At 36.0% G+C, this 19,786-nt stretch overlaps 1 protein-coding gene across 6 annotated transcripts in view; it reads left to right on the top strand.

Annotated features, from left to right (window-relative positions):
* Positions 1–19,786, top strand: part of LOC149779044 (uncharacterized) — a 214,751-nt gene that overhangs the window by 130,702 nt on the left and 64,263 nt on the right. For all 6 annotated transcript variants that reach the window (XR_016415554.1, XR_016415555.1, XR_016415552.1 and 3 more), the window contains 3 exons: positions 2,131–2,240; positions 7,737–7,844; positions 14,098–14,269. Coding sequence is in view for 1 of the 6 variants with exons in the window: in XM_089939614.1 (XP_089795740.1) it covers positions 2,131–2,240; positions 7,737–7,844; positions 14,098–14,269 (390 nt within the window). In the remaining 5 variants the exon portion in view is untranslated. The remainder of the gene's footprint in view (positions 1–2,130; positions 2,241–7,736; positions 7,845–14,097; positions 14,270–19,786) is intronic.

Raw genomic sequence — 19,786 nt, 5'->3', positions numbered from 1 at the left:
CGGCACAGACAGAGGTGAGATATCAGTGATCTGTAACGGAGAGTGCTTTAGACCACTCGGCCACTCAAGGCCCCTCAAAAGGTCAAAGGTCATGGCCACTTTGACTGAATGAAAAATTGTTTCTGTATAAGTTCTCCACCATATAGTTACCAGTATAAATTATTTGGATCGTTTGCATGTATGGTAAAGAACACTATTGATGTTTGGGTCAAAAGGTCAAAGTTCAGGGTCACTCAGAAAGCAGAAAATATTTTTGACACAATAAATCAAGTTTTCCATGAAGACAATTGCTGATTTTGGTTACAAAGGTTGTGTCACATAGGCATACATGTCAACCATTATGTTTTGGGCATAACCATTAGGCCTTTTTTCTCATCATTATGTCATACACTCACTTGTATATGGATTATGCTAATATAAAGCAACAAAAGTTGTTTGTCATTTTTATCATCTCTTTAATTCCATTCATAAATTTGAGAATATTCTAACAAGAAAGACTGCTGCATAAGAATAGCATAAGAGTTAATTACTTCATCATAGAGCTACATGTACTTTTACTTTTCTATCTATAGCAACTTTATATGACCCATTTCCAAGAAAACAAGGGTTTCTTTAATTTGAAACTTTGGCTTATAGATTCATTATATTGATAATCAAGTTTGTTAGTGGCTCAGTCTGTATTTTTACAGAAAATTCTGCCAGATATTAGTGGCAATGGGCTTTTATGGTTGGGCTTGTGGTTGAAAATTCTTTGAGCAGATGAGAACATTTCCATTCAGAAAAAGAACAAATCATCACTGCTTTACAAATTGGAAAAGAAGAATTTGAGTTTCCAGAATTAGTTGACTTCATGATCATTCGGCTAAGTTAAATATATAAACTAGTAAATGTGAGTGTTGAAATCTTGATAATTTGTTGGCATGATTTTTATTTGTTTTCTGGGTCTAATACACATGGATTTTGCCCATTTGTGTGAAGTATTTTGACTGATGCAGATCCGAATTAGTAGCAAAAGTAAATGAATATTTTTCATATTATAATTATGGCATGTAATATATAGATTACACTTTTGTTGCCACTTACATAAGCGAAAGTTAAATTTATACCTCTCACAGGGTTGGCATGTATACATAAGTGGATCATGCATGTGCTGTATGGGTTGCATTTGGGGGAAGTTCACTTTCTCTGAAAGCAGGAAAATGGCTTCATACACAGCAGCGATAGTTTCACATCAGAGACATGTAACACACATTGTGGATGACTTGCACGTAAGAGTACAAATGAAGCCTTATGATTTTGAGGTCAGAAGTCGAGATCACTGTGACTGAAAGAAGAAGAGTGGTTCCTGCACCCATATTAAGGCTCAGAGGATTATTAAACACCAGACATTTGTATGATGTGCAATTTGCTTTACCCTTGGGGGCTCTCAAGTACTCTCCATTATGGATCATTGACATGTCACTTCCATCTGCATGGGTTCAAATCTTAAGCCTGGCTGATGTGGTTATGTGAAAAAGCTTGCCAGTAGCTTTTTGTTTGTCAATGGTTCTTTCCGGTGTTTTCTTGAATTCTTACCCCACCAGTTATAATGTTAGCCTTATATAGGCTATCTTGTCCTGAAAAATTGCATGAAGCCCCATGACGACAAGAACAGCGGTACCCTGTTTCAATTTATAATTTATGAAATTAGGTGCCCACAGATATGTATTTTTACCAAGCTATACATGTTTGACATTTGAATTTAAAGAGATTGACCGTCTTATGTGCAAACACGGTGTAACACTATCCTTACTGAATGCAGCCCAGAACTTGCACGTGCAAAACGAGTTTATTGGTTGAGGCTGAATTATGGAATAGAATTTTGTTGATACTTCATTAAAACAAAATTGATAACTCTTCACTTGGGGATTGAACATATGTGATAATAATAAGAAGAAGAAGAACAACAACAACAATGAATTATAATTTTGGTGTTATTAAGGACAGTGAAGATGACAATGGCTCACTGTATTTTCTCATTTTCTAAATTGTACTTTACTAAAATGTTTCACAAAATAAATTCTTCTGATTCTTGTTTCCAAGGCTTCTTGCAATCAGATTGTATGTTTACATTTTTTTTTCTTCTCACAGGAACACATCTTTGCCTATACCAGTTTTTATGAAGTCGAACCAGATGACAATCGTGACTAATGGTGCTTCGTCTGGTTACAAATTCACTGCAGTCACTGGAGAGGCGCGGGGTATTATTTTCTATTACATCATTGGCCCACTCATTCTAAATGACTCATTATTCTGTGGAGGGGACAAATAGTGTTTAATTTTTCCATTGGTCTGTCAGCCTGTCTGTCCATTTTGTCTCCAGTCTAATTACACATTCAGTGCAACCACTGGAGAGGCTTGGGTTTTATTTTCTATTGTATCATTGGGCCACCTATTCCAGTTGTCACATTTTTCTGGGGAGGGGACAAATAGTGTTTAATTTTTCGGGGGAGGAGACAGATGGTGTTAAATTTTCCATTTGTCCATCCACCTTTCTGTCCATCTTGTCTCTTTTCTAATTACACATTCAGTGCAACCACTAGAGAGGCTCAAGTATTATTTTCTATTATAACATTGTCCCACCTATTCCAGTCAACCCATTCTTCTGTGGAGGGGTCAAATAGTGTATAATTTTTCCATTTGTCCATCCACCTGTCCATCTTGTCTCTTGTCTTTTGTTCTTGTCAGTAATTTAAGCAAATACTATTGGACTGAAATAACATTTTCCAGACAGGTTGATGTATTAAATAACTTTCAGGTTGAATTTTCAGGTTTTGATCTTAATGTCTGTTCAGCTTTGACGTTAGCAGATATGGCAAATATTCAGATCTTGGCAGAATAAATTCCGTTTCTAACTTCAGGCTATGAATGTCATTTCAGTCAGACAGTTCTGTCAAACTGGAAAAAATTTTAACCAGTGGTGTATCACCATGACAAAATGCAGTAACTTTGGTCAATCTGGCTTTACAGGTTTTTAAAATTTTCAACTTATTTATCAGTTTAAAAAGCAAAACATTTTCTACATAGTCATACATTTTTGCACTGAAAATTTTTGAGATGTAAAAATTAAGTGCAAAGTTAAGTGTGTGCTTTTGATTTTTAATGTAGCTTTAACAATTTTTCAGTCATATTGCTGCAATGTCTCCAGTGTGTGACAGTTTATAGTGATGTCTAGTACTGGGGCATTTTGCTGCAGATATGTAGCATGATCTCCCACCCAGTCACATTATCCTGACACCAGGCTGACCAGTCCTAACTTTAACCTCCTAATGCTGAGCACTAAGTGCAGAATCTGCTTGTATCATTTTCGGGACACATTGGTCTTTACTAATTACGACTTGTGTAAGTAACTGCTGAATAAACAGTCAAAAGATTAATCTCTTTTCTTGAAGCTCATTTTTATCATGTATGTTGTCCTTCTAAAATGACATTTTGGGGGACTCCATTGGTTGACTTGTTTGCGACTAGGTTAAACAGGAGACTACCATTACTTTTCCCTGGACCATGAACAGAGACTCTGGACGGTGGATACTGTCAGCCTGAAGGGGATTGTATATTCCCACCCTTCAGGATGATCCCACAAGTATTTCAAATAGTAAGGACCTCCACTGCTCAGCTCATTTTGATAGCCCCTCTGTGGCACCAATGACCATGATTCAATTTTCAACCTGCTGGTAGACCAGCCTGGGACATTACCCCTGAGGAGGGACCTCTGTCACAGCACAGGGGATCTCTCCTTCACAACAGCCCACAGATTTTCCACATTCATGCTTGGGTATCTCCTACAATCTCTCCACCATAGTATGTTTTTGAGCAGAGTTACATAGTGCATTGTTCATGCCAGGAGATATTCAACATCCGTGGTCTATGATACAAACTGGAGAATCTAATGTGATTGATACAGTAGGATCTGTTGATCCTAGCTCTCCCTGACTCATTTTATTCTCTTCCTTTTTGAAGAGAAACACTGCTTAGTCTGTCTCTACGATCAAGGACTAATGAATAGCCCTCTTCAGCATACTCAAATTTTCTGAGTTTTGGCCATGGATTCCGATTCTCAGATTGTCTTTTTTGCCCAGCTAGGGCTTTATCTGTCTATATGACACATTCTAAATGGGGTAGAAAGAGTTAGAAGCGTCATTTTCTGCCTCTTAAGGGTTGGGCTGTTATTTCAGCTTCCGCTATTTCAAGGTGGATACATGACAATTAAGAGCTTCTCAGTCCCCTATTGAGAGGGACCTTTCATTCATGAAGATTGAAGCTCATGAGGTTCATGTCCCCTACTGAGAGGAACCTTTGATTCATGAAGTTTGAAGCCCATGAGGTTCATGTCCCCTATTGAGAGGGACCTTTCATTCATGAAGATTGAAGCCCATGAGGTTCATGTCCACTTTTGAGAGGGACTTTCATTCATGAAGATTGAAGCCCATGAGGTTCATGTCCCCTATTAAGAGGGACCTTTCATTCATGACGTTTATGTCCCCTACTGAGCGAGACCTTTCATTCATGAAGATTGAAGCCCATGAGGTTCATGTCCTCTACTGAGAGGGACCTTTCATTCATGACGTTTATGTCCCCTACTGAGAAGGACCTTTCATTCATGAAGATTGAAGCCCATGAGGTTCATGTCCTCTACTGAGAGGGACCTTTCATTCATGAAGATTGAAGCCCATGAGGTTCATGGCATTGATACATCATGGGCCACCGCTCCGGTGGCCTAGTGGTTAGAGTGTCCGCCTCGGATGTGGGAGGTTGTGGGTTCAATCCCCGACTGAGTCATACCAGAGACTTACAAAAATGGTACTAACAGCTGCCTCGCTTGTGTCATATAGACAGATAAAGCCCTAGCTGGGCATAAAAGACAATGCTTAATGCTGTTCAGCATTAAGAGGTTAGTGTTAGGACTGGTTGGCCTGGTGTCAGGATAATGTGACTGGGTGTGACATCATGCTACATGTCTGCGGCATGATGCCCCAGTGCTAGACATCACTATAAACTGCCACATTGCAGACATCTTAGCGATATGACTGAAAAATTGTTAAAGCTACATAAAAAATCAAAAATCACAAATCAAATCACATCATGGGCCAATCCAATTTGTATTGACTTTGGACGATGTTATGAAAGCTGAATCTCACACTGCCATCTCGTTACACCTTTGTTCCTTGGTGCACCGAAGCAAAGGCATTTTTCCCCCAAGGTCCAAAGTTGTGCCACAGAAAGTAGCCCAAATAGATACAGTTTGCAGCAGTTAATACTTATACTGTAAAGGTGAATATTCATTAGTTAATCTTTCCAGAGGGTCATCAACCTTCTACTGAACTGAAAAATTCAGCAATGCAATAGTAATAAATTATATACTACTGATATTAAACTGTATTTTTGTGTTGGGGGGCAGAAACTAATTTTAACAATGCAGTACTTACCTGGTGGTATAGGCAGATTCCCTTCTCCAACACCACACTGATGTCCCACTAAAGGTCTTCATGTCCGTCCCCTCTTCCAATACCACACTGATGTCCCGCTAATGGTCTTCATGCCCCTTCTCCAACACCACACTGATGTCCCACTAATGGTCTTCATGCCCCCTCTCCAACAAAAAGAAAAAAAGAGGACAACTTCTGGGCAGAAGCTGATTATAGTTTAGGCTTTTGGAATCCTTTCAGAAAGTCACGCATTGGGAGGATGAAGTCTCATGATATGAACAAGGTTTAACTACACATTAGCAAAGATTAACTACACAATAGCGGGGCTGTCCACATTCAGCATTTCAAACCATGTGCCATTGATAGGGATTTTCCTTTTGAAAACTCTTGGTAGCAAACATTTCTATTGGTTTTATTCAGCAAGTAGCTAAACCATAAAACTGGCTAAACTGCTACTTGCCACTGTATATTTTGAACTTGGTTATAGTGTTACCATTGGCAATTTGTCTGTCCAGTCTTCACAGTTTAGTAGTTGTCCATGGCAAGGACACATTGCTCCCATTTCCTAATATTATAAGCCATTATAGTGTTGAATATACTAACCAACCAACCAATCCTTATACCCCAACCATGTCTTTGCAGTTTCCATTAAAGTTATTTCAGGTACTGTAGTTTGGCATCTGTGTTTCGTGAGCACATTTACAGATATTGATGAGACCTTGAAGAAAATCTATTTCCAGCATTCAAATGCATCAGTTCAATGAGTTATGGCCCTTTTTTGCCTGTCCTCTTAAAATCTGGCTTCTGCATCATAACTTACAAAAGGATTTTTCGGTTTCATCTAAATTTGATCTTTGCTTTATATAACTGAGACCTCAAATGAATCCAATTTCCAGCTTCCTGTGTCTTCATATAAAGAAATTATGGTCCCAGATTTCCCACCCCTTTAGACTGGTTTCTGTAGCGGATGATCTCTTTCATAGATTGATATTATTTAAGTCTTGAATGAATTGGTTTGCCAGCATTTTATGCCATGCTCACCTGGCCAAAAGGCTTATGGCATGGTCCTGCATCTGTTGTGTCTGTCAGTAGTTGCTATTTTAAAATTGGTATACAAGAAAACACTCGACTAGTGTTGACCAAATTTGGCACTGAACATCTGGCATGAAGGCTTTCAGATCTATATAAATGATGGCATTTTCCATCAGATACGATCACCATTAAATGCAAGGAAAAAACTTCAAATAACTTAATATTCTCAAAAACCACTGAACAGAATTTGATCAAATTTGACTGAAAGCATCCTGGTGGTGTTGCTAAAAATAGCAAAATATTGACATGACTTCTGAAAAACTGCTGTACAGCGCATGACGAGATGTACAGTAAGCATAATTGGCTTTCAAATTTGTTCTGAATGATGCCAATCAACCATCAAATAAGGCTGCCATTATTAAAAGCAGCAGCAAAAACCAACTTTAAATGACCTCAGAAAATAGCAAAATATTGACATGACTTCTGAAAAACTGCTCTACAGCACATGACTGAGATGTACAGTAAGCATAATTGGCTTTCAGATTTGTTCTGAATGATGCCAATCAACCATCAAATAAGGCTGCCATTATTAAAAGCAGCAGCAAAAACCAACTTTAAATGACCTCAGAAACTCTTAAGCAACATCTGACCAGTTTTGATAAAAAGCATTCAGGCATTAAGGCCTTTGAAATTTATAGAGAGACCTTCTGATGCCATTTGGCCATCAGATATGATCACTGTTGCTTAAAGTGTAAAATCCTTTAATGATTTCTCAGAAGCCACTTAACAAAATTTGACTAGTTTACAGAAAGCATTGTCATGAAGAACTATCAGGTTTATGATGCCAGTCTTCTGTCTTTTAAACAGAAAGTTTGTTAATGTTTGTATAAAAGCTTACTTTACAGACTTTGATCAAATTTGGCATAAAGTGTTAAGCCTTTCAGATTTATACAACTTATGCTCTTCTGCCATTAGATATGGCTGCCATTACTTGAAGTAGAAAATATTTAGTGAAATTTATCTCATAAAACTGCAAAGGTGACAGTGTTAGGGACTGCTTGGTGGCATTCAAGTTAGAAATTATAAATCAGTGAATGAAATGAGTAAATTTTGTGCATTTAAAACAAATATGTTTGATGCTTTTCTTTTTTAAAATCAGTACGGGGTACATGCTGCTGGGGGTATAGGCAGATTTCAGCCAAGTAAGTTAATACTTTATTCATCAATTATTTTTTCCAGCTAGTGACCAATTTTCGCAGCCAGAATTGGGTACATATGCAGTAAAAGCTCTTGGACCAAATGACACCTACACCTATAATCTTATCATTTTACCCATGCCCAAAGAAGGTAAAGAATTTAGAAGTGTGATTGGTACAAAAAAGACACAAGTTATAAGGTTGCAATGTTTACCATCATTGCCAAACATATCATGTTCTTAATCAGACTGATTTGAAACTGTACCTTTCCCTCAGTCCGTGCATGCCATACAGTACTCAGCTTGATATTGTATCATTTGCTTCACATGTTTAACCTATTATTATCGTAGGACTCAGTTTGTAAGGCATGTCTTTCATAAATATATCTAACAGGTAAAACATCCTTAGGGTTGTTGATGCTACAAAAGGGTATTTACATGCTGAAAAACTCAGGGATTAGAGATAATTCCTGGTAGGATCAAATGAAACTATACAAACATTAAATAAAATGATGTTTCTCAAAGGTTATCTGTGAGTAAATGCTTTTCAAAGGTAAGTAATGTTGTTTCAAGAAATTTTTGTTGGTCTTATCAATAAATCAACCTGGTATGTAATGCATGGCGCAACCAATGCTTTTCAATGTCAGCTTTTTTGTTGTTAATTTTAAATTTGAAAATCTTTCACGCTATAAATAAAATGAAGACTAATCCTTCTAAACAGTCCGTAAGCAAGGATGTAGAAATGTTTATATTCATTTAAATGGTAACTGAATTTGTAAACGTTTACAGGCAGTAAACTAAACTAAACCAGTTACATGTGTAAACATTGCAGACTTACACCTTTGTCACCTTCGGTATATATGCAGTCAGCCAGTGTGTACATGCTAGCCAAAAACACATTTGTTACATGCAGTGCCAGAGTATGTATATGTTAACCAAGCACACCAGTGTCATCCCATGACATGTGCAATGAACCAGTGTATATATGTTAACCAAGCACACTCATGTTGTAAGTAATTGTACAGTGAAAGAGTATGTCCTGTTAGTCAAGAACAATAAATTGCAAAATAACTTAGAGGAACATACAGATATTATAATGCACAGTCAATTCAGCATAACAGCTGCAAATTTAAATGAGAAACTGATATTTAATACTTTCCACTTCAGGTTTTTGGCAAAGATATTGTCATGAATGTAGCTTCCATGGTAATTTTGCTACAGCATAAATTTTGTGATTTTTAGTATTTTAATGTCTATATATTCATGAACTTAATACCACTGGCATAATTGCAGTTTTTGGTGCTGAGTAATCAGGACCTACATGCTGTATATACTTGTGTATGGGTCTGTTCCAACTGCAAGACAACATAGAGCCTAATCTGCCATGATATAATGTGATGGTAGATCAGAATGTATGTTATTGGTTCTATTAATTACCGTTAGCTCATTATGCACTGGCAGATCTGGGTCTGTGTTGTTTGACGTTAGATCTGTGTTTTATGTGAGTATTCGTGGTATATACCATGTGGATCATCAGTCTTTTTATTAAAATTTATTTGGTGATTTCACATTTCTTGTTAAATTAATAACTTTCATCATGGTGGAAATTTCATGATTTGCAGCACATGAATGTCATAAGTGTGCCAGTCGTGTATAATTATTCTACTTTAGAATAAAAACAATTGTGTGGAATAAAAACATTGATATAACAGATATGTTTTATGTCTTTAGTATTGACATAATATGACATAGAAGAGAGTAGTATCAATAAAGGATCCATAGGCTGCTAATTTTGTGCATTTGTGCACCCAAGTCACCATTATTAATAAGTGTTGTGTATACCTATATTTTTTATAACTCCTACTACATGATTTTATCAAATTTTTATGATTCTTATTCAAGGCTGTAATGTGTATAGAATATCTTTTGTTATAAATTGTATATGTGACCTGGCTCTGTTTTAAGCATGCAAGTTGCATAGGATTTATAAATAGAAGTTTATGTATGTTTACACAGTACTAATAATCATAAGAAGACTTAAAATAGTGCCTATGGCATAGTTTTTCAGTGACAGATGGGATATGGAAGTTTTGAGAATAGTCCTGTGGTTTCCCATTGGTTGCATGAGGTCACATGAATATGCTTAGTTTGTCAAAATTCAATAGTGTATGATGTCACATTGGGTCTGTTGTGAAGTATAGTCGCAATATACGGTGTATATAAGGAGAAAGTTAATCTGTCAGATTATTTTATGTTTTTGAGAGGAAAACATTTGTTTGGACTGTTTTGTGGAAATAGAAAGTGCTCATTATTTGGACTATAATATTATTCTGGAACTGTTTTAATTTATTCTAAACAATTTCGGTTCTTGGCAGACCAGTACATTTCTGGTCTTGAAACTTATAAGGGACTTTTCATTTGTTTAAGACTTTCATAGACCTTTATAAGGACATTAAACTGTAAGTTCCTCACATTTGTCATTTTTCACTTTAATAATTAAATTGTTTGTTAGGTTTTACTAAACTTGTTGGCTTTGCTTCATTTCTATTACTTAAGTTTGTGACCATAGAGTCGTAACACAAGTTTTAAATTAGTTTCATCAGAAGGTACTGCATTTGAAATTATAAATTTAAATTTTTCCTGAAAACAGTTTTTTCTGTTTCACTTTTATTTTGTTGTGCAAGAAGTATATTTTCCTATTCTAGTAATGTTCATAGATCAAATCTAAACTGTTCCTTGAAAAATATAATTTGAATTAACATGCCTATTAAAAAGTGAGAAAATTAGATAAAGTGTGCAAATACCATATATACTCACATGTAAGATGAGTCCAGCTTCAACCTGCAAATACCCAGATCTGCCGTCTCATAATGCGCCAGAAGATCGGAGTCTGTGCAGTTTCTTAAGAGTGAGCAGTAGAAAAAACAGAGATTCTGATCTGCAGGTGCACTAAACTACGACAGATCATTATCTTTGTTGTTTGCAGTTTGACTCCACTTATTAGCGAGTATATATGGCATGTATCATCTCTATGAAGTCATCTGCACGCTTCAGAAATAGAGAATATATGTTTAAAACATAAGTATTTATAAATATATCTTGATAGTGCTGTGTGAACCTGATGGAGAAACACTAATGGTCAGTAGTTCAATTACTTTGAAAAGCACCTATACTTAAGAGATCATGTTGTTCAGCCTATTTTGATGGACTAAATCTACTGCATAGTTCAGCCTGTTTTGATGGACTAAATCTACTGCATAGTTCAGCCTATATTGATGGACTAAATCTTCTGCATAGTTCAGCCTATTTTGATGGACTAAATCTTCTGCATAGTTCAGCCTATATTGGACTAAATCTTCTGCATAGTTCAGCCTATTTTGATGGACTAGATATACTGCATAGTTCAACCTTTTTTGACAGACTAGATATACTGCATAGTTCAACCTATTTTAATGGACTAGATATACTGCATAGTTCATCCTTTTTTGACAAATGAGATATACTGCCTAGTTCAGCCTTTCTTGACAGACTAGATATACTGCATAGTTCAACCTATTTTAATGGACTAGATATAGTGCATAGTTCATCGTTTTTTGACAAATGAGATATACTGCCTAGTTCAGCCTTTCTTGACAGACTAGATATACTGCATAGTTCAACCTATTTTGATGGACTAGATATACTGCATATGTTCTACCTTTTTTGACAAATGAGATATACTGCATAGTTGAGCCTGTTTTGACAGACTAGATATACTGCATAGTTTAGCTTATTTTGATGGACTAGATATCCTGCATAGTTCAACCTATTTTGATGGACTAAATTAACTGTTTAGTTTAGTATTTTTTGACAGACTAGATACACTGTATAGTTCAGCCTATTTTGATGGACTAAAACTACTGAATAGTTGAGCCTGTTTGATGGACAAAATCTACTGCATAAGATAGGTAAATTGGGAAATAAAACTACTTACAGTATATAAAATGAAACCTGTGATGCTCAAGTCAAAATATCACTGTGTGAAACTGAAAACATGACTGTTTTGTAAGTTCTTCAACTTTCAAAAGCAACTAAACAAGATTCAGTAAGTGGACATGATGTAAAGCCTGTTTTAATGGATGGAATAATAAAGATAAATTGAGAAGAAAATTAATGCAATAAAATATATAGGAAACCAAGTTGCGATTAATTGGTAATGACTAAATGATCTTTGTAGACAATGATTCATTAATAACCTCACACAAATTTTAAACCTTTGATCTGGAAGCACATTGTTTGAAGCATTTTGCTAGTTACAATAAAAGTAGTATCAACTGGCATGGTTTTAAAATATTAACAAATTCATGAAATGGACTCATTGCATTTATCCTCGATTGAAAAACATTTTTCTGGTAAATTTAGATTGTTTGTTTGCAGGTGTTTGATCACAAGCAGCATAAAGCTGAATCAGTGCTTAACTGAATATAAAGCTGATTCAGTACTTAACTGAAGTCACTGCATAAAGCTGAATCAGTGCTTATTTGAATATAAAGCAGAATCAGTGCTAAACTGAATAAATATAAATTGAATCATTGCTTAATTGAAATCACTGGATTAAGCTGTAACAGTGCTAAACTAAATTTACTGCATAAAGCTAAATCAGTGCTAAGTTGAATCCACTGAATAAAGCTCGAACAATGCTTAAATGAATCCATTGTATAAACCTAAATCAATGCTTAATTGAATACACTGTAGTCACATGTACAAGTATAGCTAGTTACTGATTTGAAACTATGCAACAACAGAAATATGGCATTCAAAATATTTTGTACAAATTTGAAATATTTAGTGTATGCATGATATTCTTTAAAAAGTTTTGTTTTCTGCTCTGTTGTTGTAGCAAAGTTAGCTACCTATGTGACTTTTCATTTGCTTTGTTCCACTGTTACTGATAAAGATAATTTGTTACATCTACAGGGACACTAGAAGTTTGGGTGGGAAAATGTCCCATTCGAGGTGTAAATTGCTGGGTGGGAGAATGTCCCATTCGAGGTGTAAACTGCTGGGTGGGAAAATGTCCCATTCGAGGTGTAAACTGCTGGGTGGGAAAATGTCCCGTTCGAGGCGTAAACTGCTGGGTGGGAAAATGTCCCACTCAAGGTGTAAACTGCTGGGTGGGAAAATGTCCCACGCGAGGTGTAAACTGCTGGGTGTGTATTTGTATATTAGAGAAAGGGTTCTTTCTTTGGATCTTTAGATTTGTATGTTAGGAAAGGGGTCACTTTATTGGTCTTTAAATTTGTATACAAGGAATCCTTTCATTGGATCTTTACATCTGTGTATTAGGAAAAGTATCCTATTGTTTTTAATTTTTTGTTGGATATTTAAATTGTTGTTTTGTAGAAATCACAAAACCTTCGATAATATGTACCCACAAAGATGAAAATGATTTCGTTATTGGGTCTTTTAAATTATGTATTAGGAAAAGTATCCTGTTTATTGTTCTTATTGGGTCTTAATATTAGTGTATTAGGAATCCTTTCATTGGGTTTTTTACATTTGTGTATTAGGAATCCTTTCATTGGGTCTTTACATTTGTGTATTAGGAATCCTTTCATTGTTTTGTTTTTTTACATTTGTGTATTAGGAATCCTTTCATTGGATCTTTTTATTTGTGTATTAGGAATCCTTTCATTGGATCTTTTTATTTGTGTATTAGGAATCCTTTCATATGGTCTTTTTATTTCTGTATTTGGAATCCTTTCATTGGGTCTTTTTATTTCTGTATTAGGAATCCTTTCATTGGGTCTTTACAGTTGTGTGTTAGGAATCCTTTCATTGAGTCTTTACATTTGTGTATTAAGAATCCTTTCATTGGATCTTTTTATTTGTGTATTAGGAATCCATTCATTGGGTATTTTTATTTGTGTATTAGGAATCCTTTCATTGGGTCTTTACAGTTGTGTGTTAGGAATCCTTTAATTGAGTCTGTACATTTGTGTATTAGGAATCCTTTCATTGGGTCTTTACATTTATGTATGAGGAAGGGTATCATTTGTTTATTTTTCTTAATGGGCATTTAAATTGATGGTTTGTAGAAAACACAAAATCTTCGAAAATAGGTACCTATAAAAAGGATTGAATCCAAAGCTTATGAAAGAATTACATTTGTAGCAAGTTATCATTCATCATATGTTTGAAGTCCCAATTGATTGTTGAAACATTACATAATCACATAAGAGTTCTTTCAATTTCTACTCTAAAATAAACATTTTTTGTAATAATTAGATTGTTTTTCTTAATCACTTGATTTGTATTGAATGCTATCCTAATGAATACTACCAGAAATGTCAACGTTATTAATTCATTAATTAAATACTATATGTAACTGTCTATATAAATAACAAATATACTGTCCATCTGCAGATTATAGAGGTACCTTACAAGTGACTAGTCTTGACCTTTGTCCTGGTGATAAAGTGACCATCTTTGAGGGGATCACCACTATCGATGTTCAGAAGGAACTGGTAGAGTTTACAAGTAATACTACCTACCAATTCATTCCTCAGTACATCTTTGCAGCTGATAAAGGAGCCAGGTATACATTTAGTTTTTATTCTTTGTGCCTCTACAGCATTTCATATGAAGGGAGACTTAGATCATGCTGTTGTCTGCATGGCCTTTTTAATGACATAATTCCATCTCTCTATCCACAGGCATTTGTAAATACAAAAAATTTAATTTACTAAAATTTCTCTTTTTTTGCGTTGCCCTTTTACAATTTATTTCCCTTGTTTCACTATGTTACAGAAGCATTCAACTTTTTCCGTAACAACAGGTTTTCTGTTTGTCACTATTTCCATGTCCATGTCAGAATTTACATGCCACAGACATTTGGCAATGGAATTTTTAAACCCTGCATTCATATGTAAATCCATTGTTTATATATGCCCACCATAAGGTCTAGTATATTTTATCATGTCTACTCATCCATCTGTTAACAATTTTGCTTCTGCACAGTAACACAAGTTTTCTATTATCTACATTTACCAGACTTTGTAGATGGCTTGCACTTGGGATAGGGAAGAACTCAATTTATTTCAGACTCAAAAGGTCAAAGGTCATGATCACTATAAGTGGAAAAAATGGTTGCTGTACAGTATCTTCAGTTCTCCACCATTTATTTACCAAACTGTATGAACTGTATGAATAGCTTGCATCCAGGGTAAACTTTTTGTGAGGTTTAACATTTTTCATCACATGACAGGCTAAACATTGTTGCCAGTATATTTTGTGGAGGAAGAACCTGGAAAGAACCACTGACCCATGGAAAGCTACTGGCAAGGTTTCCGACACCCACATTTATTGAGCTGAGACTTCAACTCCTGCTGTCAGAGATGAGATGTGTTAGTGATATGTAAAGGCGAGCATCTTAAACCACTTGGCCACCTTTCAGGGTCGGATGGTCAAGGATCAGGGTCACTGACTGAATGAAGAAAATAGTTTAAGCATAGAGGTTACAGTAATTGGCCATTTCATAATAAATAAGCCACTTAATTTTGGGGTCAAAGGTCAAGGTCACTTTGAAAGAAACAAATGTTTGCATAATAATTTTAGTATCTTGATCAAAGTTTGTAGAGGGCTTTCATTTAAAGTGTAGGAGAGGCTTATTAATTTGGGTGTCAAAAGGCCATATGTCAAGGTCATTGTGGTTCAGAGAAAAATGATTTTTTTTGTAAGAATAACTTTTATTCTACAATAAATTTCTTGATCAAACTTTATGGCTGGCTTGAACTGAACATCATACCTTCTGCTAATGCACATATGCATCATTAAAAATAGCTTTGCATCCCCACCAATACCTAGCAATACTCAGTCTTGTTGACTCATACAAGTGTTTCCAGTCAAGGCTTAGAAAACTCCAGAGGCACATGCATGTATTTCATGTTATAACTTAGCATAAGATAAAATTGTAAACTTTCATATTTACCAAATTAATATAGTCCTTACATAAAGTTATAAACATGTTTTGTTAATACAATATTTACCATATATGTTGGGACTCCATATTTGTTGGGACACCATAAATTAATTTTTTTTTAATTAGTCTTAAGTTGTGTGACATCTTTTAAATCATTCAAATATTACCTGTCGGAAATGTACTAAAAGTGCAAAACTGAGTACTTGAGATAAAACTCTTTAATCCACTGCAGCAGCATCTCATCAACCCAACCCTTCTCCTGTATATGTGCAATCCATCCTTTTGGCATATTTTATATTCCTCATTCTGTGAAAGATTATCATTGGAGGCAATAAATCTCCTGAAGCAGAAACTGCAAGGACTAAAGTCATATTTAAAAAAAAAATCTGCACCATTTGTGCAAATTCTCACTTTTAACCCCCATCTTATCGACAGAATGTCCAGGAATGAAAGCAAGGTGCACTGGAATTTCATCAGTACTAATGATCATATTGTTGGCAAAATTGTATTCTTCCCTTTGACCGCTCCAGTGGCCTAGTGGTTAGAGCATCCGCCTCAGATGTGGGAGGTCATGGGTTCGATCCCTGGCCGAGTCATACCAAAGACTTTAAAAAATGGTACTAACAGCTGCCTCACTTGGCACTCAGGATTAAGAGGTAAGGATTGGTCAGCCTGGTGTCAGGATAATGTGACTGGGTGGGACATCATGCTACATGTCTTCGACATGATGCCCCATTGCTAGGCATCACTATAAACTGTCACACTGCAGACATTGTAGCGATATGACTGAAAAATTGTTAAAGCTACATTAAAAATCAAAATCACACACACACACTTCTGGCCTTCATGAATTCATTGAACAATTTTTTGTTCACCAAATCTTCTGGGTGACATTTTATTTCGTTTCTTTAAATCTTGCAACATATGACTTAGGTGAAAAAAGTTTTGCAATAAGTTCAAGGACAGGAAAAAAATAATTATTGTATTGTGGCCCAATATATGTAGTAAATACGGGATTACATTCTACAAGCAGGAGTTACCACTAAAAGTTGGGTCCGATGTGGGAAGTGAAACAAGATGGTAACCTTGGATTCTGATGATTCTGATGCAAGTTTTGAAGGATTTCAAGATGAATGTACATTAGTACAAGACATGTTTTTTGGATGCCTGACATTTCAGATTTGTCTGATTCTGAGGATGGAACATACGATGATCTTATGTGGTAGGAACAAGTGGACCACTTCAAATCTGACTCATTGCCAACATTTCGTTTGGATGAAAATGCAAGTGAGATGGATTCCTTGTAAAAATAAATTCCCAAAGAAATTATTGTGTCATTAGTAACTAAAGCAAACAGGTATACTAAAACACAAATTGGTTAGATACCTGATCCCAAGAGGTCACCCACTTCAGTTGCAGAAATGAATGCATTTCTAGGAATATATGTTGTTTTAAGTATAGTACAAATTGCATAGTGTAAGATCACCTAGAACACGGGTAGCTTTTGGGGAAACGGACTATTCCATGATGAGAGAAAAGAATGAAAGTATTTCCAGGTTAATAATATAATTGACATCCCTCAGTGGAGACAGCCTGGGGATGACAAGTTATGTCATATCAGACCATTACTTAAAATATCTTGCAATGTGTATTGAAACCGACAATCCACCCAAGGTCCAAGTAGTCAATGAGGATTTTATAGCATTTAAACGTATCACAAAGCCTACCAAATTTGTTATACAAGTTTGGAAAGGGTGAATTCTGCTGACATTCGTGTGCATGTTTTTTTAAATATACGCTGTATGCAAGGAAGGTCAAGGCGATGAGCATTGCCTAGAAACCCAAATGGTAACAGTCTTGACAAGAATTTTGGATAAAATCATCATGTTTACATGGACATTTATTTGTCAAGTCCAGTGCTGTTTGAGTCTTTGAAAACAGACCAAGCATACTGATGTGGAACAGAATACTCAAGTACATGAAATGTTCCCAATGGCAAGAAAAATCCCAAAAACCTTGTCAGAGGCCAGTTCAAAACAATTCAAAAGCGAACATGAACAGTAATTGGATGGAAAGAAAGAAAGTTTGTTCCTTATTTTGATAGTAACATCAGCCCAGGAAATGAAACCTTTGGTTCAGCAACAGCAGAGGTATGTTGTGAGTAAGTGGATTCAGGCACCTTGTATGGCCACTTTGACCTTGATGAAGAAAATGTGTGTTAGCTTATCAGATCCAAATTCAATATGGTTGATTCAGAAAAGCAACAAAATGTTGGAAGTACCCATTTTGTTTTTTATTTGATACAAGTCTTTGCAATGCTTTCTTGACAATCCAAAACGCCTGATGGTCATTTGGAGAGAAAGAACAAATAGGCATCCTCAGCTTGATTCTTAGATGAATCTCAGAAAGAATCTTATCACAGTCTACATGGAAACAAGGAAGCAATCTGCAGTGTCAATGTAGATAGCAATACTAACTGCCAGAGACAAGTCGAATTTGAGAAGCAAGGTAAATGCATTCTGTGCAGAATGGTATGAAGTTCTTGCAGTGTGTGAAATCAGCAATGTGAAGTTCTTACAGGGTGTGGAATCTGCAAAGTGAAGTTCTTACAGGGTGTGGAATCTGCAAAGTGAAGGTCTTACATGGTGTGGAATCTGCAAAGTGAAGTTCTTACACAGTATGAAATTTGCAAAGTAAAGTTCTTACCTTCAAGGCTATGGGAAACATGCACAATATAAAGTATGTAGAAATAAAACAAGTATGATTAAAAAAGCTATAAAAAAACCTTTATCAATCATTGCTTGAAAACATAAAGAGCAACACAGTCTCCATTTGAAAGTCTTCAATGAACTCATGGGAGGAAAACACAAAGATCAGACAAATAAAATTCACTCACTTCTGGTAAATGATACCATAGTCACTGATGATACCAACATTGCAGATGTTTTCAATGATTTTGTCACCAACATTACCACAAAGTTAAAAGAACCAGTGATAGAAAACAACTTTAATGAACTGAAAAAGTTCTGCAGCAGCATAATCTCTAAGGAGGTATGTTTCTCTATCCCACTAGTATCAAAAACTTGTTAAAAAATGTCTCAGTGAGCTTGATGCCAAGAAAGCTACAGGTTTTGATCAGATTAGTCCACAACTCTTAAATCTTCTGACACTGCTATTTTAGATAGCAAAACATTCATAATCAATATAAGTATTGCAACCTCATCTTTCCCCAAAATATGGAAAACTGCAAAAGTAATTCCTATTCACAAATCTGGTCCAAAGGATGATGCTGATAAATAATGACCAATCTCAATACTACCAAACTTGTCAAAATTGATTGAAAAACATGTTCATGACTCATTCAAGTCATATTTAACCAAGCACTTGCTGTTACACCCTAATCAATCAGGCTTTAGACAGAAACATTCATGTGAGACTGCTTTGACCTCCCTAACTGATAAATAGCTTCAAGTACTTGACCAAGGTAGGATATTAGGATCTGTATTTGTAGATTTCAGGAAAGCTTTCGACATGGTGGATCAAGAAATCATTTTGAAGGGACTGAAAATCTGCCAATGTGATGGTAGCACAGTTAGATGGTTTACTTCATGATGTTCGTCCATCGGTGTTGATGAGGACCATTCAGTGTCATCGATTCACTTGGGGTGGGTCCAGAGATGGCTGATCAGTCTGATTCGGGCCCAGAAGAGTCTGTTGCAGTGGGGACATGGATATACAGGTTGCTAACTGGGAGTTGCAGAGCTGCTGTTCTGGATTTGCACAAGTCACATTTCTCAGCTGAGTCCATCAGTCTTTTCTGCTCAAAGGTTGCTGCACCATCATTGACTTGACTGCGCCAAGCAGATCAGTCAGCAGCGACACTCTCCCAGGTGTCAGGGTCAGTACTTAAGTTCTAAAGCAAGGCCTTGAGGGTGTCATTGTACCTCTTTTTTTGACCACCATGAGATCTCTTGCCCAGCTGTAGAGCTCTCCATAGAAGACCTTCTTAGCTAGGCATTCTACCGGCATGTGGACAACATGGCCAGGCCATCAGAGTTGTGCCTTGTACAGCATAGTGTGGATGCTTGTCATGCCAGCCTGAGTGAGCATCTCTGTGTTCGGTACCTTGCCCTG

Source organism: Sinohyriopsis cumingii, chromosome 17 (genome assembly GCF_028554795.1).
Source record: "Sinohyriopsis cumingii isolate HCF-2022 chromosome 17, ASM2855479v2, whole genome shotgun sequence".
Classification (NCBI taxonomy): Eukaryota; Metazoa; Mollusca; class Bivalvia; order Unionida; family Unionidae; genus Sinohyriopsis; species Sinohyriopsis cumingii.
This window is presented reverse-complemented; position numbering and strand designations above follow the sequence as displayed.